The following is a 25,595-nucleotide window of genomic DNA, read 5'->3' on the forward strand; positions in this document are numbered from 1 at the left end:
TATGATTCATCTCCTTTCAAAGAGCATGTGTGAAGCAAGCATAAACTGGGAAGCCCCTTCCGTGCAGCAAGATGCTGCTGCTCACCACAACACAATACAATTCTGTGGGAGACGAATCACCTAATTTATCCCAGACAGTGGGTTGGCACAACTTTTCCTTTGTAACTCTACCCTTCAATTAAGACTGCTTAAGGGAGCCTTCAAAAGTCCAATTAGGTCTTTTTCACAAACATTCACACAAAAACACTTGAGATATTGTAAAAAGGGATTGTCCACCAATTTTTGCATTCTTTTAAAATTCCACAACTTCATGAAGATTTGCCATTTCTGATTAAAAGGGAGTAAGAGGTGTTACCGGTATTCTTTTGATTAAAATGTTGCTTCCTAAACAGTACAGTTCAATATTAAGTGCAATTTTGCAAAAGAATTGGGGAGTCATTTTAATATTTACAAGGAATAAATCAGCAGAACAAGATTATGTCAGATAGGCTGTGTACAGCAGCGGCAGCTTATAAAACATACCAGTAATTTGTACCTGGTGAGTATAAAGAGAACCAAAGTAAGATGCAGATGACTTTACAATCAAGGGAGTACATAGGGCAGCAACAAATTGGAGGACCAAAAAAAAAAAAATTCACATTTTCTACATTAAAAAAAATTATAGATCTCATAAATGTCTTTGAGGACAAAGAAAAACTCCATGTCCTTTGAATGATGGAAAAGAAATCTGAAATGGAACTCTAAATGCAAAAAAAGTTTTACTTCACAAGACCAATTTTTTTGGCTTCTGTTTCATATATCAATAATCTCCACATTTTTACTATAAAAACTTCTGCTTCTTCATCAAGTACCTAGGGGATGGAGAGAGAGAAGAGACAGAAAGACAATTGTTAACATCTCCACCATTTGGGCCCAGTATAAAATAGTTATAAGAATTTACTGACAAGAAAATGACTTAACTCTAATATGAGTAATGAAACTAATTTGCTGTATATACAACAAAAAAATACAAGAAATTACAAACTTTTTGAGTATTATAAGAAATGTATTGGCTATATAACTGCTGAAAAAATTTAGTAGAATTACATGACTTACTAAACATTAAACACTACAGTACTTTTCTGACCCACTTTATCTTTAATTTATAGTATAGAGTTGATATTTCAACATGTCTTTTAAAAGTTCTACAAAACAATTTTTAAAGAAAGCAATTGGCACTCTGGTAGTGTGGTGGTTACGAGTGGAGTTACAATATGCATGGTAGGCAGTCCAAACCACCAAGAGCTAGCTGCCCAGGAGGAAGGTTGGGCTTTCTATCCCATCAACAGTTACAGTCTCAGAAACCCACAGGAGGTTGGCTCAAAGTCAGCATTGATTCCATGGCACACAGTTTATTAATAGAAACAATATAGGCGCAAAATGCAACCAAAGTTCTTTAAACAGTACAAAATGAGGAAAGGCACATATACTTTGGAAAAGTGAACATTTAGAGTGTACTACTACTGAAAAAATTACCGTACACACTCCTGTATAAGCCGAGTTTTCCAGCACATTTTATGCAGTTTTTGTGGTAAACTTAGGTCCCTCAGCTAATATTCAGCTTATACTCCAGTATATACAGTAGTAAAAGTTTCACACTCCCCACCCATTTAAGAAACACCTATGGGGCCAAGAGCTTGTAACAGAGCTGGCAGACAACACTGGCTCAGCTGTTTTCTACTCACAAGAATCAAAAATGAGCCAGAGAAACCAAGCCCACAGAAGGGAATGCATAGTCTCACTAACTGTATTCTAAGAATCAGAATTTTTCAATAGATTCAGACATGAATAAGATTGACACATGAAATCGCCACTAAAAATGAAGGCAACTCAGCCAAGGATGAATGAAAGCTACACCATGGTTCACTCATGATCCCTCCTCTCTACTGCACAGCAGCTGGGGCTCTGACCACTTCAGGTTCTACTCTCAAGGGTGGGGCTTTTCCACACGTCCCTTTTTTAATTATTTCACAGACAACTAGACACCACAAATGTTTTATCGGAAATTCAAACAGTTTCATCTGGGTGGCTCAGCAGAAAAAAAGTATTAGCTGTAGCAAACATCAGGTAGTGACTTAACGATAAACATTTTGACTTGGGAGTTCCGTTTGGTTAGGAACCCCACTTTGTCCCTTCCCCTATCCTTGGCTGTATTTCAAAATGTAAGCTTCCATCATTGAATCATAACCCCTCATCCATAGTTGCTTTGAAAGAAATGCCTGGTGATCTCATTTCAAGAAATCAACCATTGAAGGGCCGATGCAGCCCCAGTTGAACTCTAACACATGGTGCTGTGTTGGGGCTAACTCAACAGCAAGTGGTTAGTGCAAATTAAATGTAAACGGTCAGGAAAGAGTCAGGGTGATTTATGTTTTTAACACAAGAGTAGGCAACTAAATATATATTTAAACTTATAAACACCAAGCAGGAAAAAGCAGATGAAAAAGAAAAATCTCTAGTGCTATGTAATGATATTCAATGATAACAACATTTAAATTTTAATTCATGACTATATAAAAAGACCAGCTGAAACCAACACATGTAGAAAATTAGAGTAAGATAATTTTTTTCTTTTTTTTTCTCACATGAATAAAATACTAGAAACGGCAATCTTCTAACTTACCATAGCAACATCATCTAAAATGCTCTGAGGTGAACTATGAGCCATAACCTGAAATAAACAAGCAATTATGATGATGAAATTATGAAAATAGCAATATAGAAAGAAATTTTAAGGGGCATACTCTCAAACTGGTATTGAAACTTCCTTTTAGGCTACTCAGAATCCAACTCTCTTAATGGAAATGGGATACCAAAATCTGACATTGGAATCACTAAAGTCTCCTCTCCCTCCTGCTTCAAAGCCAGAACTCAAGTGTTTTAAGTTTCAATGCTACAACAAGAATTACAAGTAGAAAAGGCAGGTTACATACGCTTTTAATAATTGAGAGAATACTAGGAAGAAAATATAATTCCCTTGAAATGCAATTAGTTATATATAAAAGTGGTATATTGCAGAAATATGGCACTTCTACAGTAACTGTCATGAGATTTTACTTTCAGGAGCTAATGGGAGGAGATAATACATTTTAGTAATTAATAACATTGGTTTTGGAAGCTTAATTCTGCAAACATACTTAGTCAACATCTATAAAATAGAGATTATATGATTACATTAGCAACTTATACTTCCCTAAGGTGGTCAGAAGGTTGAAAGGGTCCATATAAGATGCTTACCAAGCACCAAGCCTATCATGAAGCAGCAATCAATCCATATAGACAACTAAGCTATGTAGACTATTTGTTTCTCCCGAGTGATAGAGGTTGAGGAGATAATCACAGGTTCTCTCCACAAAGTCCTCCATCAACTCTCACATAGACTTCAAGGACAGGACTGTCTCAGGGTCCAAAGAAGAGCGCACAATTGGCAGCATCCGTTAGTTCTGTGGAGCCCTGGTGGTGTAGTTATTATGCGTTAGGCTATGACCCACAAGGTCTGCAGTTTGAAACCACCATGTGCTCTGAGGGAGATAGGGCTTTCTACTCCCACATGAAGCAGTTCAACCCTATGCTATAGGGTTTGCCATTGAGATGAGTGGATGGCAGTGAGTTTTGGGGTTTTAAGTTTTATTAATTCAGTGATCTTTGATCCCTGAAATGAGAGTGTGTGGTTCATTAAATCATTTAAGTTAGCCCATCACTAAACTAAATCATGGTCTTGATTTGAAAAGCAAGTGTGGGAATTTAAAATACTAACCTTAGAACAAACAAAATCAACTAATGTAGCTTCTTCTTCACCTATGTATTCTATGATTTTCTTATTAATCCATGGTCTAATTCGTCGTTCCATCAGTATCTGGAAAAGAAATTGTGATTAATTTTTCATTACTTTTCAGTTTCTCATTAGTTTTATCCAACTCTATATCCTGTCTTTCTTAAAACTAATTGAGGAATGTTTACTATTCAAAATTGATGCTAAAATACAAGTCACTACAACTACATATAAACAGTTGAGGCCTCCGAAGGAAGCTTAAACATGAAAAGATGGAAAAATAAGACATTGGGCAAAATCATGCCACTAGTATAAATTGTTTAATACATATTTTCTCTCTGTAATCCATATTAACCAAGAACCTTTCTTTCACCACAATGTCTGCCTGAGTTAAATGAAAAGACAGATACCAAGATACAATTTCTTGGTTCTAATGTTTTAATAGCTTGGCTTCACTGTAACGAAGGTATCACTAAGGATCTTCCAGTAATATAACTTGGCCATGGCATTTATTTGGTGTCAAGGTCCCAACAATGCTATTATCCCTTCCCTTACCAATGACAAAATAAATCAAATGAGCTTGTATTCAAATCCATTCCCAATAGCATGGCTACTCACAGAATCCACAATAGACCAATCGAGGGGATAGGCAAAGAGCTCGGGCTTGGCTGTAGGGATTTTCTCAATGAGGCTCTTGATGTGCTTGCGTTTTTCTTCTGTGTTTACAGTGCCTTTGGCAGCATTCTTATCATCTTCACCGTAATCCAAGGGAACTAGCTTTCTTTTTCGGGGCACGTCATCACTGTCTTCATCCTCAAATTTGTTAAAGACACTATCTACAGGGAGTTTCTTTCTCTTCACAGAATTAGGTTGACCAGGACTATTGGAAGCACCTACAGTAAAATCATCACATTAGCCCAATAAAATACTCTTCAAATATAAAATCTTACAACCCACCATCCCTCAAAAACAGCACAAAAAACAACTTTCACAAGTGTCAGAGAAAGATCCCAACTGGAAAAAGTAGCTCACTACTCACAAGTGCTAGAAAATTAACTTTCACTTCTTCTCAGAACTTGAGGCAGCTGCAGATATAGGATCACTAGTAGAACTATGAAAACAATCATGAGCTAGAAACGCATGAGTAGTTCTCTATCTACCTACCACATAATTACTTTCCCTTAGGTAAAACTTAGACCTTGGCAGGACGAAAAAAAGGGAAGAAAACGATAGCATACCCAGTTTAAGACTAAGTCCTATTTTTGGCCTATGTTCCTCTGGCTGCTGCTGGTCAGGTGAGTTTTCGTGAGGAATGATAATACCACAGGGAGACTCATCTCCAGGAGTGTTGGGGGTTGCATTGCCACTGGCCGAGGAAACAGACGGCGCAGAGCTGATGGGTCTCAGAGTCGGTTTGAGACAGGGCTTCTGTTCTGGCTCCTCTTCCTCTTCTACAGGCTCTTCTCGTTTTTCTTCTTTTTCTTGTTTTTCTTCCTCCTCCTCCTCGGATTCCGGCTCTTGCTTTATTTGTGGTTGCCTGCGTCTCTCAGCCTCTTGTTCCATCTATAACCACAAAATAATCTCATTAATTAGAAAGACCTCAGAAAAGCTAGTTTTCAAACTGTCTGAAATTTGTACTTATACATTTTATCAATAGATTAAAAACCTGTCCATTTTTAAAAGTAAAAGTAAAGTGTAAATCATGGCTTATATCAATGAAAAGCATATAACACTTTCTTGGGCCTCTACTCAAACACTCCCTCAATGCATGAATACCTTCTTTTATTAAATTGGAACTCTATGATGCTCACTCTCCCGACACAACGGCTGGAGCCAAAGTGGTGAACAAGTAAATGTGGTGAAGAAAGCTGATGGTGCCTGGCTATCAAAAGAGATAGTGACTGGGGTCTTAAAGGCTTGAAGATAAACAAGCGGCCATCTAGCTCAGAAGCAACAAAGTCCACATGGAAGAACACACCAGACTGTGTGATCCAGTGGTCCCAAAGGGATCAGTTACCAGGCATCAAAGAACAAAAAATCATATCATTGACTGCACACCTCCATGATAGGATCGCTGAAGACAAATGGGTGCATAAGCAAATGTGGTAAAGAAAGCTGATGGTGCCCGGCTATCAAAAGAGATAGTGTCTGGGGTCTTAAAGGCTTGAAGGTGAACAAGCGGCCATCTAGCTCAGAAGCAAAAAAGCCCACATGGAAGAAGCACACCGGCCAGTGCGATCACGAGGTGCCAAGGGACAAGGTATAAGACATCATGCAAAAAAAAAAAAACAACAACGATATAAGTGTGTGTATATATGTGTATATGTATATGTATATATATACCATATTAAATGAAGGGGGAAGTGCAGAGTGGAGACCCAAGGCCCAAGTGTCGGCCAATGGAGATCCCCTCATAGAGGCGTTCAGGAGAGGAGATGGGTTAATTAGGGTGCGAGGTAGTACCGATGAAGAACACAGCTTTCCCCCAGATCCTGGATGCTTCCTCCCCCCAACTACCATGATCCGAATTCTACCTTGCAGGCCTGGATAGGACAGAGGCTGTACACTGGTACATATGAGGGCTGGAGGTACAGGGAATCCAGGGTGGATGATACCTTCAGGACCAAGGGTGTGAGGGACGATGCTGGGAGAGTGGAGGGTGAGTGGGCTGGAAAGGGGGAACTGATTACAAGGATCCACATGTGACCTCTTCCCTGGGAGAGGGACAGCAGAGAAGGGGGGAAGGGAGACTCCGGATAGGGCAAGATATGACAAAATAACGAGGTATAAATTACCAAGGGCACATGAGGGAGGGGGTAAAGGGGAGGGAGGGGAAAAAAAAAAGAGGACCTGATGCAAGGGGCTTAAGTGGAGAGCAAATGCCTTGAGAATGATTGGGGCAGGGAATGTATGGATGTGCTTTATACAATTGATGTATGTATATGTATGGATGGTGATAAGAGTTGTATGGGTCCCTAATAAAATGTAAAAAAAGAAAAGAGGAGAAAAAAATGATTAGGGCAAAGACCGTACAGATGTGCTTTATACAACTGATGTATGTATATGTATGAACTGTGATAAGAATTGTATGAGCCCCTAATAAATTGTTAAAATTAAAAAAAAAAGAATTTGTATTATTCAATTCTGGACACATTTAAAACTAAGATCTTTTTTGTAATTATACTATCCTTAATTCCAAGAATACCTAACATCTTGTCTTTACATATAATTAAAAAGTGTTTAATTGCTAAAACGTGAATGAAACATTTTTTAAAACAAAAATATGAGGCGGCACAAGAAAGGACAGATGGAAACCACATAAAGTCCTAAGAGTCAGAAGAAAACTACTGGAAAGAGTTTTACAGCCAAGTTTTACGAAAAGACAACTCATTTAACTTTGTTGATTAGAGGAAGGAAAGCATTAAGATGTCTGTAAGATGTTTAGAATTAAAAAAAAGAGGACCTGATGCAAAGGGCTTAAGTGGAGAGCAAATGCTTTGAAAATGATTAGAGCAAAGAATGTACAGATGCGCTTTATACAATCGATGTATGTATAAGTATGGATTGTGATGAGTTGTATGAGCCCCTAATAAATGGTTAAAAAAAAGATGTTTAGAATTAAAAATCCTAAATCAATCAGTATTGCAAATAGGAGTGGGAAAATAATATAATCCAAAAATTATCATGAAAGATATAAGAATTAAGTATCTTCTTCAATTAGGTACGCTATCATTTGTTTAATATAAAGTGATGATCTTATAGAAACCAAAGTTATGGATCTGAGAATCTCTTACCCTTTGGAGCTCTGCATCTGGGTCTGGGTGTCCTTCTGCCAAAAGACGCTGCCTAATTTCCTCCAGTTCTTCCTTCTCTCTCTTCCTATCACGCTCATCTGCTTCCATTTCCTTTTCCCGATCACGCAATCTCTTCTGAAGAGCACTTCCCCTGCAAGAAAAAAACAGTAAGGATCATGTAATATCCACATCAACCTTTCTACATGCCCCTGGCAGGACTTTTTCCTAATGCTATACATGATATGCTAATTGACTGCAGACTCCTGTGTCTACAGAATGCCCAAGTCAATGTGTTCTCTACATGTTAGTCTATTAAGAAGGCAATATTTTACCATTTTTTCTTACCCTTGTTCTTCAGTCAGTCTAAGTGTACAAATGTAGCTTTAGGAGGGAAGAGAACAGTTGTCGTTTGGAAACCTTAAGCACTTAATTTGTCTTTCCTTAGATACTCTACTGAGAAAATAATTCAAGCAGAACTAGTACCATGAAGAATGGTTACGTCTCTTCAATTTAATTATTTTCCTAGTACAAAAATGAAGGTGGTGCAGAATTATCAGAAAGTATAGGCTACAAATACTTGTATATTTAGATAGCATTTTATTATGTTTCAGGTAATTGGAATTATGCACTTTCATTTTCTTATTCTCCTTCCTTCAGTAATTTATTTTTTCCCCTCTTTTGGAACTTTAACTTTTAAAATCAAACCATTGAGCACTTTCATTTTTATTACTTTTTTTTGGGGGGGGGGAAACACTCTATTTAAATTGCCAACTCGTCTTTTGAATATTTTGTACAAAATTAATTACATAGTATTGTGTATAAACGCAATTATATATCAAATACCTACACTACACATCTGTTTATCAGTTACAATAGAAATAAAGTAAAACCAAAGCACTGTTCAGACTTTGGGGCAGGCAAACAGGGACTAGAAGAACCATTCCAGGGCAGTGAAGTGCTAGAGTGGGCTGGAAAGTGTTAGGGGAGCAAAGTGTTGAGAGAAGTCCAGCTTTACAGCCTTCACTGCACATTAGTGGGTGTGGCCTGGTAAGTAGCCCTGTTTAAACCTTTTGCAGTAAAAATTTCTAGACAACCCTAGATAGCTATCAATATCATTGTTGGAAAAAATAATTATTGCACAATACTTTTTTTAATTTACTGTGATTTGTATGAAAGCTTTACACATTACATTAGTTTTCATTCAGTCATTCCTATATATTTTGATTAATGACATTGATTGCAATCCCGACTTTTTTTAAATGTTTTAAAATAAATCTGAATCAGATTTTTCCCAAAAAAGATGCTAAGAACTGCTGATCATTTTCCAGTAACTTTATTTCCTCCTGAAAATAGGATGTGCATATGCAACTACATAAGCTATTTTATCATCAGCTACAGTGATTTCAATTATCAGCTCGTAAACAAACCTAAGGCTCTGGGGTGACAAGGGATAAACACCTCAAAATATAAGTACTTTTATAAAGAGGTTTCTTACCGGTAATATTTGGGATCATCTCTATCATCATCATAATCTTCTAAGAATTCTTTTAATCGCTTAGCTTCTTTAGCCTTCGAAGAATAAAACAACAAAGGTATAATATTAACCGAAAAGTCTTAAAGACTGTCCTTTAATTCTCTTCCGGGGGAATAATTTTTCCTTACTCATTCAATCACACTAAGTAACAAAAAAGTACATTAGCACATCATATATTATTTTCTCTTTTACCCGAGTGACAGTAAGACTTATCTGTGAATGAAAACCACACTGTATACTACAATGAACAACCTCTGTCTGAAGTACAGCCATTATATCTAAAGAAAACTGAGAACACTAGGAAAGAAAGCTGAAAAAGCTATCCTACTTGATTTTACTGATTGGACAAAATTATTTCTAATTTTATTTCACAGGTCGAGGATGCTATATAATTTTATCTTGTAAGGTCCCAGAAAGACCCGCAGACATCGAGTCAATTCTGACTCATAGTGACCCTGGTAAGAGCAGAGTACAACTGTGACACAGGGCTTCTGAAGCTGTGACTCTGTGCCAAACACTTCACTCTTAAAATAGTTCATCAACCACATAAATGCAAATGCAAGAACTCATTTCTACATTTACGGTATAGTTCGATGAAAGAATAGCAGGGCGATGTAAGGATTAAAGTTCATATATGAATATATAATTCATAAGTGTTATATACACATTAATTTTTATTTATAAAACCAGTTCTCTCAGCACACTATTTGTTTCACTCAAATACTATGCAAATTACCGAATATTCAAAGCTCCCCAAAATTTCAACTATTTTGCGGATTCTGAATCAAAGGAAGCTTTATAAATTATTTGATATATTAGTCTATGGCAGTGTCATTTCGATTGCATTCAAATTAGAAAATTTTACATGTAGGAAAAGTTTGAAATGTTTGAAACATGTAATAATAGTTATCGATTAACTGGGAATAATAAGTTAGTTGGTTTTTATTCCTTTTATTTAACAGTAAGGAGGTGATGTGATTTTTATCTGAGAAAAATGTCATTAAAAAAAAAAATCACAATCTTACCATTTCTCTTCTTCTTTCTTCTTCTCTTTCAGCCTCTTTCTCATATTCTCGGGTTTTTTTCCGTTCTCTGATTTCCCAATTTTTAAGGCGCTAAAAAAAGAGAAAAAATTAGAGACGTTTTTAAATTATTGCTCAAAGAGAGCTAAAATGTTGACAGCCAAACTGCAAGAATAAAAACATTTCCTCCACTTACCTCTTGATAAGCAGCTTCTTTCTCTCGGAGTTTTCTTTCAAGCTTTCTCCGTTCATATGCATCTTCTTCATCCTCTTCCCGATCCCGTTTCTTGTCTTTTTCTCTCTCTCTCTCACGTTCCCTCTCCCGCTCTCGTTCTCTCTCTCGCTCTCTTTCCCGTTCCCGCTCTCGTTCTCTCTCTCGTTCTCGTTCCCTTTCACGATCTCTGCTCTTCTCTCTATGTAAACAAAACAAAACCTTCCTGTCAGCTTACTGTTTTCCTTACAAAAACAAAAATCACAGCAAAAAACAGTAAGATCTTGTAAGACATACTAAGCCTACAAGCCAGAATGAAGGCTTTAATTTCTACAAAATTTTAACAATCAGGTAAATGTATACTATTATTTCTACTCCAAGGTTCAGGAATGGTTTCTAAATGCTTACTGATAACTATGAAAACAAAAATAATGTCCCATCCTTAAAGAAAAATATAAATATTACATCATGTTGGAGATAATCTAAATGTCCTAAAAGACTAAAAATAATAAAATACCCAAGGAATAGAACAAAGTACAAACATAAATGATATACACAAGGAAACTAAGACATTAAAAGAGACCTCTATGAGGGAAGTTCCATTTTCATGGATTAGCAGGAATCAATGAAACTATCACTACCAACAGCAATCTGTAATTAAAATGTAATCCAGATGTAAATCTCAAAATTCTTTACAAAAAAGAACAATCCAATTGTCAACTTTATATGAAGTCTCAAATAGCCATACAACAGAGTAAGGATAGAGTAAGAGTGATCCAGTCATTCATTTGACAAGGGGTGAGGTGCACATCGCTTTCTGAAAGTGATGTCACTAAGACATGCACAAGAATATGGACATAGAGGGCCAGCGGGCGCCCGGCCTGGCAGAGCTTCCGAGGCGCCAGTGGGAGGAAGAGGCCGCGCGGGCCAAGCTTGTCCTCCTGGCTGGAGGCGGAGAGCCTGCCCACGGCAATCGGGGGCTCCAAGGACCCCGCCTGCTGGCTCCTTGGCTGTCCCAGGTTGCAAGTCAAGCCATGTAAAGCAGATTACAGAGAAAGAAAAGCTGTAGATAATATTTCTAGCTTATAAGGGCAGGGTATGAGAAAGAATAGATGATTAAACTCATTGCGAATTTTTTTTCAGGAGTGAAAAATTTGGTAGTTTATGAGTTGATCAAATTAAAGTTTGAATTCAGTGATTTGCTGTTAATTTTAGACATGGAATTTCGAAAGCAGTAAACTGGAAGTGGTAACAAAGTACCTGCCAACTTGAAAAAAAAAAAACAACAAAAATATGAGAAATCATTTGGTACATGAGTATGATGAAATGCATGCTACACAACAAATTATATCATATATAATAGAAATGAAGGTCTCAAATATTTCATTCACTGATAACCAAATTGTAGAACACATACTTAAGAAGGAATACTTGCATACATGTACATAGTGAAGACAGATATAACTTCACATAGATCAAATTCTAATGAACAAGTCTATCAAACGAGAAAGAAAGGCAAGGACGGAGAACTTCCCCTGCAACAACATGGTAGGTGGACTCAGCTAAAACCAGGTAGACAAACTGTTCACAGAGACATTAAATTTAGCTTGCAAAAGAAAGTAAATTAACATTGTCTAGGAGTGAGAAATGGAGAATAAATTTAGAGCCAGCAAGGAAGTAAACTGAAGTAGTCCAAGTAGTATATAGATTGAAATAAAGACCTAAGCGAATAAAAATGGTGGTAAAACATATTTATTTCCTAGTGTTAGGCCCTTCAATGGGTAATTGGAAAAATGCCCACCAATCCAGGAAGACCACCGGGTACATTTCTTTACCCAGAATATTCGGCATCCAGATGGAGTTTGTTTCCCATAAAGATCTCAGTTGTAACCTTAACCAGTGCTGCGTGGCTGTGTCACTGTGAGCAAGGATAAAGCAGCGCTCTCATCGCATACATAAACGTAAATGATTCTACAGAAAACTGTTGACCTGTGGCTCTATGAAAGCGATCGTAACACCTTACCTTGATCGACTCCGATCCTTATTTCGATCTGAGCTCCTCTCTCGGTCTCTTTCCCGATCTCTCTCTCGATCACGATCTCGCTCGCGCTCTTTGGTGCGGTCACGATCCCTATCACGGTCTCGTTCCCGCTCCCGTTCCTTCTCCTTTTCTCGTTCACGTTCTCTTTCCCTTTCTCGTTCCCGTTCTCGCCTTTCTCGTTCCCTTTCACGCTCCCTCTCTCTTTCTCTCCGTTCTTTCTCAATTTCCTGTCTTTCTTTCTCCTTTTTGCCTTTCTCTTCTTCCAGTTTCTAGAAACCAATAAAAGCACTTTTAGAGTTAACTCTGTAGTTCCCGTGTTCAAATCACTCCTGGTGCATTGCCCCCCAAGTACCAAACCACCAGAATCTAATACTAAATGGGGTTTCCACTTGAACAAATCCAAACTGAAACAATCACAAAACTAGATATATTTCTTGCACACCATATTCTGTACAGAGCAGGAATCTCCAATCTTGGATGCTGGGAGATTGTGTCAAGTGTGGCTGGACACTTATGACTACGCATTAACTAAAAGAATCACGGGCAATGTGGTGATCCTTAATTTCTTGAAATGCAATCACGCAAGAATTAACTAAAACTTAATCAAGTTATATTAATATCTGTAAATCAGTGGGACTGTAATAATAATACTCATTACATCCCAGGCTTCCCATTACCTGTAGGTTTACTACTTGAGAGACTGAGAAAGGACTTAAGGAAAAGTCATGTCACCATAATGCAACAAAATTATCTTTTTTCTTTTCCTGTTACCACCCTCCAAAAGGGAAATGAGCTGAATTCCGCCACAATATACTCTACGGAAACATGAACTCCTCCATTACAAGATGTATAGCTCACCAAATACAAAGTTTAAAATTCAGTCACTTCAAACAGAAAATGTACATAATATTTTCATTAACTTAATTTTACCCATAATACCTATAAAACAATGAAAATTACATCAACAATGATAAATCCATCCTCGGAAGCAACGATTATGCATTAACTTACAGATGCTGTGTTAGAACATGGATCGCCAACACGGGATTAACCTTGCCTACAAGCTATGTTTCTGGGAGGAAGAGCAAGTACATGGTTCACAAATAAACCAAATAACAAAGTCAGACGATGTTTGTACCTTGACAAGATTACCAGTGTACCACAAGGTTTCTACACAAACTCAGGGGGAAAAAACAAAACAAAAAAACCCAACAGGAAAAACAGAACACATTAATCCATTTGGTTCCATGTTTAGTGTCACTGAAATGAAATTTAACTGCAATAATAAAATGTCTTTTCTTGTTACGTAAAGCATTTAAAACAACTTTAAAAAGCAATCTTACCTGTTAAGATACTTTTGCTCCTGCTCATGGATCAGAGGACTGACAGAATTATCAAAGAAAAGCTGACAGAATTATCAAAAGAAAAGCTAATGCTTAAGAGATCAATATATTCAGTCACTCTACCAGTCTATAATATAAAAATAGAATGCAGGCAAAGCTAATACTGAATATGTTGAAATTACACAGAAAAGGAAAAAGAGAAAAAAGAACAGAAAGGCGAAAACTATAGGGGCTAAATCTCATTTTGGAAACTGTTCTAATGCAACATAAAAACTTACACTGTTAAATGAGGCTAGACTACATAAAACTTACCTCAGTGTCATACAGTTATAAAGAAATGTTTAATTTCTGAAATGATACTTACAGATTATTTTAGCTGTTCCAATAATAATTTGTGGGATTCCTGTTTTGTTTTATTTTTAACTCCTGCTTATTCACTGCACTACTTATTTCTTAAATATAATTTCACTTATGGTAATAATGATTTGTTTTAGGACTCTTACTCAAAAGTTTTGTTTGAAGCAAATGAAATAATGAACGAAACTAGTCAGTGCCAATTGCTTTCCTAAAGTGTTACAAATAGAGCACTTGAGTATTTATATATTTGAAGGGGGGGGAAAAAAGACCCTGAAGAAAAATGGAAAGGAATAGCTACTGAAAGACGTAAGAAAATTAAGAGGCAATGAAAAGGACAGATTAAAAACCATAGATCTTACCTCGTTCTCTCTTCAGACTCGTCCGTGCTGTAAATGGACGCCCCCTGCCACGCTGCTAACCCTGACAGTCTGTGGTTATTTAATAAACTCATACCAAAACATGCAAAGGTTCACTGAGCTCATTTTGTAATCATTAAAGTACCAAACATTCCCTTTAATCAGACCATCCCAATAGAAGTGTGCTGTTTTTTGTCCTTTCCGTTGTTTTTTTTTTTGGTTAAAGGATGTTTTTGAAATTCAAGACATTTCTCCCCCCACCCACCGCAAGTGAAAAGCAATCAAATGCCTGACAGCTTCTCAAATTATGAAGCAAAGATCTTTTTAAATTATTATTTTTAATCATGATTTCCTCATAATTTATCAATAACATGGCAGGGTTTAACAAATAACAAAAAGGGGGTAAATCACACACACAACTGTATACCATTTTCAAGCTTACACAGATCCTGATCTTCAATATTGAACCAATCAAAAGTATTTACCTAAGAGGACTTCCCACAGACTACCTTTCAATTCTCAAAATAAATTTTTTGAGGACAACATTGAATGACAGGAAAAGTACTGTGTATGTGAGCTAGAGCCAGGTGTCTGGATAATGCAGCATTCTCATAAAATTGTCAACGTGAGCATGATTGACTGAAAAGAAAAAGTCAACACATTTCACTGAGTCAAAGGCCAACCTCAGTCTACAAGAAACAGTAACATATTATTGCCTCTAATATCAAACGATATTATTTCATGCAGTATTTGCATTTCACCATCTGTAAGCATTACCTTCAATACCAGCGAACATTCACAGATGCACTGTCAATGAGAGAAGCTTTCATAGGCAAAACTCGTGAGTGGGATTTATTATGTACAAATACACCATTTCCAAGCCAGTTACCCCTTTGCATATTTTTCTGAGGGGGCATCCATAAATATAATAAAAAACAGAAGCGCATACTTACATCCTATTCCTTGTTACTTTCCAAGCTGAGAGTTTCATCTTGCATTAGTCACCATATGATCTCTATCATAATGGTGGGGGTCAATGAATAGATTAGCTTTAAGGGAATTTACAGTTCTTCCATGCATCTAAAATTTGGTAAGTCTGGTAACCACTGGCCTACTTTAAAAAAAATTTCCCCCTCAATTTAAATCTACACAAACATAAACCTTAAATTTTATCTCAGCTCTACAGATAAGGTTTTTGTAGGACTAAACTGCCACAGAAATATACTACTATAGTGTATGTCATTCTACTTGCCCCACTAAAATTCAGTTTAAACCTGGTCTTGAGGTTGATGTTTAAATCTAATCCCAAAAAGACTTTCATTCATATTAAAGTGAGATGACTGCAAAGCAATCATTAACTGAAAACAGTAAGCCCACTATGTCAAGGATCACTTTAATATGGTATTCGTTTTGTTTCTTGGTTTCTAGCTAATTACCAATTAGACCTATTATAAAACACATTTAAAATAACTCTATTGCAAAGTTGATTTTCTTTTTGACTGCTTGCTTTGGATTCTGTAAAAAGTCTAGTTCAGTATCAAGTGAAAAAAATAAGAATACTACCTTGTGTGTGTCTCTGAATTTGCTAATCTCTCGGGATATCAGGTCTCTTTTGTCTTCTTCCATTTCTATAGCATTTATATCCTCCTGAAAGACAAATAGGACGGGGGGAAGACTTAAAATCAGGCTCCAACCAGTTACTTCTTTGTAAAGGTTACCAAAGAAAGGGTAAATAAATAGACCTTTTACAGTAGAACACCTAACAATCTGAAGTCAGACACTGAAAGATTAAATAGGCAAGAATCACAACTATGACACTTAGAAGTAAGCCTCGTGAATGTTAACAGCTACAACAAACTAACCTTCGTGATGAGCGGATAGGGGATCAGTGGGGCCACTGGAAATCTGCGGAAAATCTGCGGAAAAATCCACGAAGATTATCTTTTAAAAAAGAGTTCACACTGCTCTACAAAATAATGCTTACATTTTAAGCAAAACAGTATTTCTCTGATATTTCTCAATAGCAACCAAAAAAAAATCCACTACTCCATAGCCCCTTCAATCATCCCAAATAGTGGAATAGGAAGTTCAAAAATGCATGAAAAGGAATCCTAATAGGGTCAAGGTTGATGGTTTAAACCTACCTGCCACTCTACAGGACAAGGACAAGGGCATTCAATCCCATAAAAGTTTACAGTCTCAGAAACCCTACACAGGGTTTCTATGAGTCAGAATCCTCTCAAAGGCAGTGGATTCATGCTTACTACACTTGAAGAAGCCCTGGTAATGTAATGCAGTGCTAATAGTTCTCAGTTGCCACCGAACAGTGAATGATTTGAATAATCCAACTGTTGTGCTGGAGATGCAAAGATCTATAGCCTTGAAAACCCTATGAGACAATTCAACTTTATCCTACAGGCTTGTGATGTTACAAATTGAATTGATGGCCCTGGGTTTTGAGTTGGTAGACAATAGCTAGTAAGAATGGTATTGCCAATTTGCCAACATTTTCAACTGCCCTTTACATGACTATACCTTTGAACAGATTAGCACTAACACCAAGAGATTCCAAAAGGAACCACAGTGACCCACTGGATTAAGTAATGGGCTATTTATCAGGAAGTGGGCAATTTTGACCCCACTCAGCCCCACTCAGAATGATGAGATAGTCTGTTTCCATAAGATTTACAACCTCAGAACTCTACAGAACAATTCTACCTTAGTCCTGGAAACCTTATGAGGCAGGTCTACTCTGGCCTAGGGGTCACTGTTAAGTCAGAACCAACTTACTTGCTATAGGCTTAACAGACTCCAAGTAACACTATTTCAAGAATGGAGATTCAATATGTGGGATTTTATAATCATTAAGAACAAAAAGTCATAGAAAGCAAATGTTTTGAGAATGGCAACAAATGTACAAATGTACTTGACACAATGGATGGATGTATGTATGGATTGTGATAAGAATTGTACGAGCCGCCAATAAATTAAAAAAATAAAAGAACAAAAAGTAACAGAAATGTAATTGGGCACAAAGAAAACTGAAGAGTGTCTAATAAGACAACAAACCCGAAGAATATCAATTTTGTCTCCCTAGAAAATCACTATAAATGGATATACACCGAAGACCAATAGGTGCATAAGCAAATCTGGTGAAGAAAGCTGATGGTGCCCCTCTATCAAAAGATAAAGCGTCTGGGGGGAGCGGGGAGGGAGGGGGGGGAAAGGACCTGATGCAGAGGGCTTAAGTGGAGAGCAAATGCTTTGAGAGTGATTAGGGCAAAGAATGTACAGATGTGCTTTATGCAATTGATGTATGTATATGTATGGATTGTCATAAGAGTTGTATGAGCCCCTGATAAAATGTTAAAAAAAAAAAAAGATAAAGTGTCTGGGGTCTTAAAGGCATAAAGGTAAACAAGCGGCATCTAGCTCAGAAGCAACAAAGCCCACATGGAAGAAGCACACCAGCAGGTGCGATTCATAAGGTGTCAAAGATATCAGGTAACAGGCATCATCAGAACAAAAAATCTTACCACAGTAAATGAGGCGGGGAGTGCTGAGCAGAGACCCTAGGCCCATTTGTCGGTCACTGGAGATTCCCTTGCAGAGGGGTCTCGGGGAGGAGATGAACCAGACAGGGTGTGATGTAGCAACGATGAAAAATAAACTTTCCTCTAGTTCCTAAATGATCCAAATTCTACCTTGCAAGTCTGGCTAGACCAGAGGATGTACACTAGTACAGATAAGAACTGGAAACACAGGGAATCCAGGTCAGATGATCCCTTCAGGACCAGTGGGGTGAGTGGTGATACTGGGAGTATAGAGGGAAAGTGGGTGGAAAAGGAGACCGATTAAAAGGATCTACATGTAACCTCCTCCCTAGGAGACGGACAACAGAAATGTGGGTGAAGGGAGACGTTGCACAGGGCAAGATATGACGAAATAATTTATAAATTATCAAGGGTTCATGAGGGAGGGGGAAGGGGAAGGGAGAGGAAAAAAAGAGGACGTGATGCCAGGGACTTAAGTGGAGAGCAAATGTTTTGAGAATGATGAGGGCAATGAATGTACAAATGTACTTTCCACAATGGATGTATGTATGGACTGTGATAAATTATATGAGCCCCTAATAAAACGATTAAAAATAAATGGATATAAAATTCTTCTAATATTTTAAAAAGAACACTTCCTGTGATTTTTTTACTAAGTTCATCTAACAAAATGAGTATAAAAAAACAAAATGTTTTTCAACCTGGACATCCTACTGTATACTCTTCTTTCTTAGTACTCTAGTTTAGTTGACTGTTCAACACTGTTATTGTACATGGACAAAACTGAGAACTGGTTTCTGGAGGAATGGTGGCTGAATAGTGAAGAATACGTGAAACTCCCCAATGCAGAGACTAGCTTGGAACAGAAACAGGTCCACAACTAGGGAGTTATAAGGCAAAACAGGGCAGTCACTTCATTTATCCCTCTGGAGTTGAAATGTAATCAAAGCACAAAAGTGACATCGTAAGAAATCAACTGCTTTGGCAAAAATCAGTAACACATACGTCCTCCTTCTTTTCCTTTTTTTTCTTCCTAGGGTGGGAGTCAGATTCTTGTGAGGGGGCATTCAGTTCACTGGAGTATTCACGTATTAAAACTTCAATTGCCCCTTTAATCATCTGATCTCTTCTCTTTGTTTCTTCATCTAAGGCTTCTTCATCATCAGTAGTGACGGTCTCTGGTCTGGCATTCTTAAGCAACAAGGCAATGTCAAGAGAGAAAAGGGGGGGGAGAGAATTTAGACATTTTAATGTAAAAGTTCACAAACAGAAAGTAAAAACAATATGTCCTCCAAAATATGCCCAGGTTCTATTATAGAGTTGGCTTTAATCTTTAACTTAAAAAGACTAAACTTCATTTGCTTTATTTTCTTAATACACTGGCACTTCATTTTCTTTCCCTCTTTTCCCCTGAGACCTGTATTTCTGGCTCCTAATCAACTAAAAAAATTAAATGGCAGGACTATCAGTTTTAGACTGTCTTAAGAGTTAAACATTAAGTTAATATTTATAAAATAACAACTGATCCTTACAAAAAGACATACACACAATTTTGTGTAAACTACAATAGTTACCATGTAAAACAAGCTACAATGGTTACTATGTAAAACAGTATTATACTGGGTATACAAAAAGCACCAGACAACTACATACAACAAAATGCAAGCATCAGATATGGTAGCACTGAAATCATAGCTTTCTCCCCACATCCACACAACCGTTAAAAAATCTACCAACTTAATTTTAAAAGCTGTGTTTCCAAAAAAATTTTTTTTGAATAAATAAAAGCTGTGTTTCTAAAATAAGAAAGCTAAACTCAGTGCCATGAAGTCAATTCTGACTCAGCAACCCTATGAAGACTGCCCCTGTGGGTCTGAGGCAGTAAATCTTTACAGGAAAAGAACGCATCTTTCTCCTGTGAAGCAGCTGCTGGGGAAGAATGGCTGGTCTCAAGTTTAACAGCCCAACATGTCAACGCCTACGTAGCCACTGCTCCTGTAATTGTAAATACTATACAAGTCTTCCTCCCCATGACCCAGGCATGTAATACTGCATTAAAATGTTTTTGTAATTAAGTCTACGTCGTGATGGCTGTCACAACTAAGTACTGAATGCTTGTAGGGCTTCGATGATTTTTAAAGATGTTCAGATTGTTAATTCTATGTCTTTGAAAAAGAAAGTAACAGCTTCAAATGTGCTACTTGTTTCTACCTTAATGTTAAACTCTCCAATTCATACAGGTGAAACAGTAAGCAGAGAACCACCTCAAAACTTTCAGTAATCCCCAGGTGTTATCAAGTAACGATGTAAAACATGGGAAGTGTACAGGAAATGTTTCGACAATAACGTAACTGATAAAAAACAGGTAAAAGTCACTCATCATTCTAAATTAAAACTACAAACAAGCCTGCCCCCAAAATAGATACTTCATGAAAATATATATCCAGAACATTCTCACAGATACAGAGAATCACACAATTTTGCACAAATACCTGCTTCTTGGTTAAAATAAATCCAGGGTGAATTTAACATCATGTTAATTCCTTAGCAATAACAATGAGCAGTGGTTTCATAACACTGCCACACCACTCTGTCCAAAGGAAATATATTAAACAAGTCTTTCTTGTTTTCTCTAGAAAGTTTTATTAAGCGCTGTGTATGAGATGGCGTAAGATTCAAAATAGATTACTTTGCCCTCAACTATGAAAAATGAGATAGGTTATAACACAGAAAACTTCAATTTAAGGCACTAGTTGTTACTGAACTAGTCAGTATAAAAGTTTCTTACTCTCAAATCTTTCCCCTCACTCTCTTTTATTCTTGAAAAGTAAGCAATTGGCTTTTATTTAATTAATCATTTCACTGGGGGCTCATACAACTCCATCCATCGTGTCAAGCACATTTGTAGATGTTATCATTCTGAAAACATTCTACGTGAGCCCTTGATATCAGCTCATTTTTCCCCTCCTTTTCCGACACTCCCTCCAAGAACCCTCATAATTTATAAAATATTATTTCGTCATGTCTTACACTATCCAATGTCTCCCTTCACCCACTTTTCTGTTGTTTGTCTCCGAGGGAAGGGGTTACATGTAGATCATTGTGATCAGTTCTCCCTTCTACCCCACTTTCCCTTTCCCCTCCGGGTAACACTACTCGCATTGAGTGGTTCATCTGTCCTGGATTTCCTGTGTTTCCAGTTCTTATCTGTACCAGTGCACATCCTCTGGTCTAGCTGGATTTGTAAGGTAGAATTAGGATCATGATAGTAAGGGGGAGGAAGCGTTAAAGGACTAGATCCAAGTTTTATGTTTCATCGTTACTACACTGCACCCTGACTGGCTCGTCTCCTCCCCGTGACCCTTCTGTAAGGGTCATCCACTCTTCTTGAGGCCAACTTTTTACTTGGCATTTGGTAATTTACCTAAGGATGGTAATTGTTAAAATTAATTGCTAAAAAAATAATAAACTACAACTATGGTAATGTGTTCCTTTCTTCTATCTATATATTTTGATCATTTTTAAAAACTGTCTCAAAAGCCTTTCAATGATACCTTGCTTTCCAAGATTAAATTAAATATCAACTGTACAGTAGGTTACATGGCATTTTTTCATCCTACTCAGCTGTTCAGTTCAGATTTAAGTTCTGTATCATGAAGGTATACTATTGCAGGCATTTTCCTTTCACCCTGAACTCCTTCCCATGAGTGCCCCAGTCTATTTGACTGATATTGGGGAAGGGAGCTATGGAATCCAGAGTCCTCTCTATATAATGACCATCGCTCAAACCAACATTGAAATATTGGTCAGTTTGCATAACTTAGAAAAAGTTATTTAGCATTAACTACACCGTTTTGCAAATAACTACATTTATAAAGAAATAGTGAAAAGTTTAAAAGAAAATCTTAAAAACCAAATTTCTCGAGTGTTTTTTTAAAAAGAAAATAACCAGGTATCACAAAAATTTAAGTTATTATTGGTTAGAGACCATTCCACAAACTGACATATTTTGCCTAAAGCTCTGCTTCTTTTTCTTCAGACATATACGCACTCCAGATTTCCAGATTCTTCTCCACTGTAGAAAGCAAGCACACAGCCAGTAATAGAAGACCAAAATGGGGACAGTTGACAGAGATCTACTAACAGCTAGGGTGTGGATGTTTTAACTAATTAAGTTTATTCTGACTCACAGCCATCCTAGCAGAAAAGAAAGAACTGGACTTGTGGATTTCCAAGGCTATAAATCTTTACCAGAACAGAAAGTTTAGCTTTGTTCTGTGACTTTGCAATTAAGGAGACAAGTGCCCAACATGTAACCCATGATGCCATCTGCACGCCTTTAGGATGACCACCCATCCTGTTTTTCCTCGGCTATTTTAAGTGCCAGAATACTTAACTCGTTTCAGATGAAGTAAAAGTTGAAAAATAGCGGTTAGGCACTCTTTGGCACAGATTTATACAATTAAAAAAAAAAAGCCAACTTGAAGTCAGGGTTTTTGCAGAAAATGTCCAGGTCAATGAATTAGTATCTAGGCACAGACATGATGATCCACCCAGAGCACTCTATCATCTATCAGAATAGAATGTACATGACTCCGCTTCCTGAGAAAAGGTGAGCTTGATAAAGCTGTCAATTTCACTCCTGAAGATACTTACCAGTCAACAATGTAAGATGTTTGTCCATAAGCAACTTCAAAAATTAGCAAGATTAAGACTAAAATTGGTATGGTTGTCTCAAGTGCAAGTTTTATTAAAGGTTAATAATAAAAGCCACCACCATGCCACCACTCAACCAGACTATTTGACAAGCACTTAATTCCTCTGTCAAGTCTAGGTGAGGAAAACTGACACAGTATTTAAAAAGAAAAAGTATGCTCTATTTATTTGATGAGAACTATACTTTCTGTGTTGAAATCAGAGATAATGTCTCACACATTCTATCATCCACCATCACTGCCTTCTAAATTTCTGCAACAAATTAACAATAAAGAACACATGCGCTGAACTTCACAGGAAAGCTTGAGCTTGAAAACCTATGTCAAATCTTCACTCTCCTTCACTCTAGATGGATATACAAAGCGAACAAGCTTCAAGACAAAATTATTCAACAAAATAAGCTCAAGAGAACATTCATCTTTATCTATCCACCTCTAAAGGGATGTTCCCGTCTTACTGAACCGTCCCCTAGGAGTTCTACACACTTTGATCAACAAACATCGAAAAGATGATGACATTGAGGCATTAAAATCATGTTCCATTAAATGCTCATTGAGGTGTACAAACAAGAAGTCTGAAAGGGCAACATCAGGGCAGTAGGAGGGATACAATAAGGTTTCCCAGTGAAGTTCTTTCAGAACACACATGATACTCTCAGAGAATAAGCAGATGCACTGTGGTAATGGAGAAATTCCCAGGGCTTTATGCTCAGCAACACAGTTGTCAATTTCTTTAAATTTCTTAAGAGGCCCCCTATGCATCTTGTGTTCTTCAAGAAAATTTATCTAGATCACCCCACTTTGACATCCTAAAATGGCATCATAACCTTTTGTATGAACTGAAACCCTAGTAGCAATACTGTTGTATATACCCTCATATGTCATTAAGGGAAAATAAATTTACAGCAGACGGAACTGCTCAACCTCTGCCATTTAACCCATATTGTTATCTCTTAGAAAATATACTCTATGATTGTCCTGTAATTTCACTCTGGGGATAAGGACAAGTATATCCAGAATTACAACACAGGTGGAAAAATATAAAACTGAAGTGTCTCTCAATTCCACTTTATCTGAAATAATGGTACTAAATTTGTTATTGGAGTCCTAATTCTATTTTTATTTCATGTTTTTATTTTTGCTGTTGAGATTTAATCCCATTGGTAAAAAAACAAATATATTATAACATGGTTTATCTTGTTCTTGGTGCCTATAAATTAAATGTAAAAATCGCACAACAGTACACAAGGGGTACCCCACCAAAAATCTATGTATTTAAATTTTTCCATATCACGCTTATCACCTTCTATCTACTCTCCATTACATTTAATACATTGGTCAAATCTACAATTCCATTCTCGCAAACATTTTTCAAACTCATCTATTTGGATTGCTGACAGCAACCATGCCCGTTTTCTTCAAATCTTCTAAGTCAAAAGTCTCTGTCCTTCATTGACAGAAACTCATGGGGCGAGGTCAGGTGAGTCAGGCGCATGGGGCAAGAGAGGCATGCTGTTTTTTGCCAAAAAATGGCACACTGAGAAGGCTGCAGTAGCAGTGCATTGTCATCGGTTACAAGTCCTTTTTTGCTGCAGTTACGCGATCTTTTTATATCCTCTAAACAGAAAGCTTGATGAACAATCTGACCTGGTGGGACAAACTCCCAATGCACTACGTGTAGTCATTGTCGTCCCTTGGGGAAGGTTGACGGATATCCAGAACGAGGTTTTGTCATCAATCGATAGTTCACCTTTTTTGAAACAAGAAAACCACTCGTACATTTGAGTATCCCATAGCGCTGTCCTACAGCGGAATTTTCCCCAAGAAAACAAAATTTCACAGCCATATGCAGTTCTTAGCACAATGTTCTCTTAAGTCGGCCCTCTCTCTCTCTCACTCTCTCTCTCTCTCACACACACACAAGGTTTAAGTGAAACTGCTTTTACAAAAAAACTCAGTATGACCAGAGAGGACCTTCCTAGGCAACACCTCTGGGTGCACTAAGTCAGAGTGAGTTTCTGATACTCACCAACTGTGAAAAATATGTACTATGAAAGCCCCACCCAGGGGAGCTTCTTTTCAGGTTTTTTGGGATACTCCCTTCTACGTCCTGATTTATACAAATAAATATAAGGTGATTCATTTCAAGAGAATATATTATACTATTTGATGTAAATTAAACCACCTTGTAAACTGATAAACATAGTAAAACTGGGAACAGGAGGAAAAATAGAGGGAAAATTTGATGGTATTTAATTTATGCATTATTTAAGAATTCAATTATCACTATAAAGAAAATCTGAAAATCCTTCTGGAGGCTTTGCATTTTTTACTGATGTAACAGGTAATAAATTATGTAGTGAGGTGTAATTTATAGTACAGAGAAATTATTGTTGCCAATATTCAAGATCACAAGGAAGTAATAACCTTATATTCAATGAATGTTCACTGTACTTTGCTGCTATGGGTATAACGTCATGCTAAGTGCTACACATGGTACAAACTGAAGTGACTACCTGGTAGTCATAACAGGATGTCATAGGAAGATTTAAAATCGATACTAACAGTTAAAATCTGTTTCATATGGTAATATAGAAAATGTAATGAAGGCATGAAATAAGGGATATCTCGACTTTAATTCTAAAAACAAAATTTACATAAGGGACTTGAAGAGACAACAAGAACATGTCAGCAAAGACATGGAAAAGATGTGGGCAGCTAGGAACATAAAGTAGACTGGCACCAGTCTTAAACACGATCTTAAAGAACTGGGAATTTGCCCGAAATTGAAGTTGCATGAGTAGATGCTAACTTAAGTATACTTGTGCTTTAGAAATAGAAAAAGTATTCCAAACTC

At 37.1% G+C, this 25,595-nt stretch overlaps 1 protein-coding gene across 7 annotated transcripts in view; it reads right to left on the reverse strand.

Annotated features, from left to right (window-relative positions):
* Positions 1-423: 423 nt before the first annotated feature.
* RBM25 (RNA binding motif protein 25) overlaps positions 424-25,595 on the reverse strand; it is a 45,642-nt gene continuing 20,470 nt past the window's right edge. For all 7 annotated transcript variants that reach the window (XM_075531446.1, XM_075531443.1, XM_075531450.1 and 4 more), the window contains 13 exons: positions 19,029-19,214; positions 16,332-16,385; positions 16,033-16,116; positions 12,396-12,682; positions 10,358-10,574; positions 10,165-10,254; positions 9,101-9,174; positions 7,606-7,756; positions 5,050-5,374; positions 4,430-4,704; positions 3,797-3,895; positions 2,663-2,710; positions 424-851 (listed from right to left, as the gene is read on the reverse strand). In XM_075531446.1, coding sequence (XP_075387561.1) covers positions 759-851; positions 2,663-2,710; positions 3,797-3,895; positions 4,430-4,704; positions 5,050-5,374; positions 7,606-7,756; positions 9,101-9,174; positions 10,165-10,254; positions 10,358-10,574; positions 12,396-12,682; positions 16,033-16,116; positions 16,332-16,385; positions 19,029-19,214 — 1,983 coding nt within the window. In that variant the 3' untranslated portion in view covers positions 424-758. The remainder of the gene's footprint in view (positions 852-2,662; positions 2,711-3,796; positions 3,896-4,429; positions 4,705-5,049; positions 5,375-7,605; positions 7,757-9,100; positions 9,175-10,164; positions 10,255-10,357; positions 10,575-12,395; positions 12,683-16,032; positions 16,117-16,331; positions 16,386-19,028; positions 19,215-25,595) is intronic.

Source organism: Tenrec ecaudatus, chromosome 14 (genome assembly GCF_050624435.1).
Source record: "Tenrec ecaudatus isolate mTenEca1 chromosome 14, mTenEca1.hap1, whole genome shotgun sequence".
In the NCBI taxonomy this organism is placed as follows: domain Eukaryota; kingdom Metazoa; phylum Chordata; class Mammalia; order Afrosoricida; family Tenrecidae; genus Tenrec; species Tenrec ecaudatus.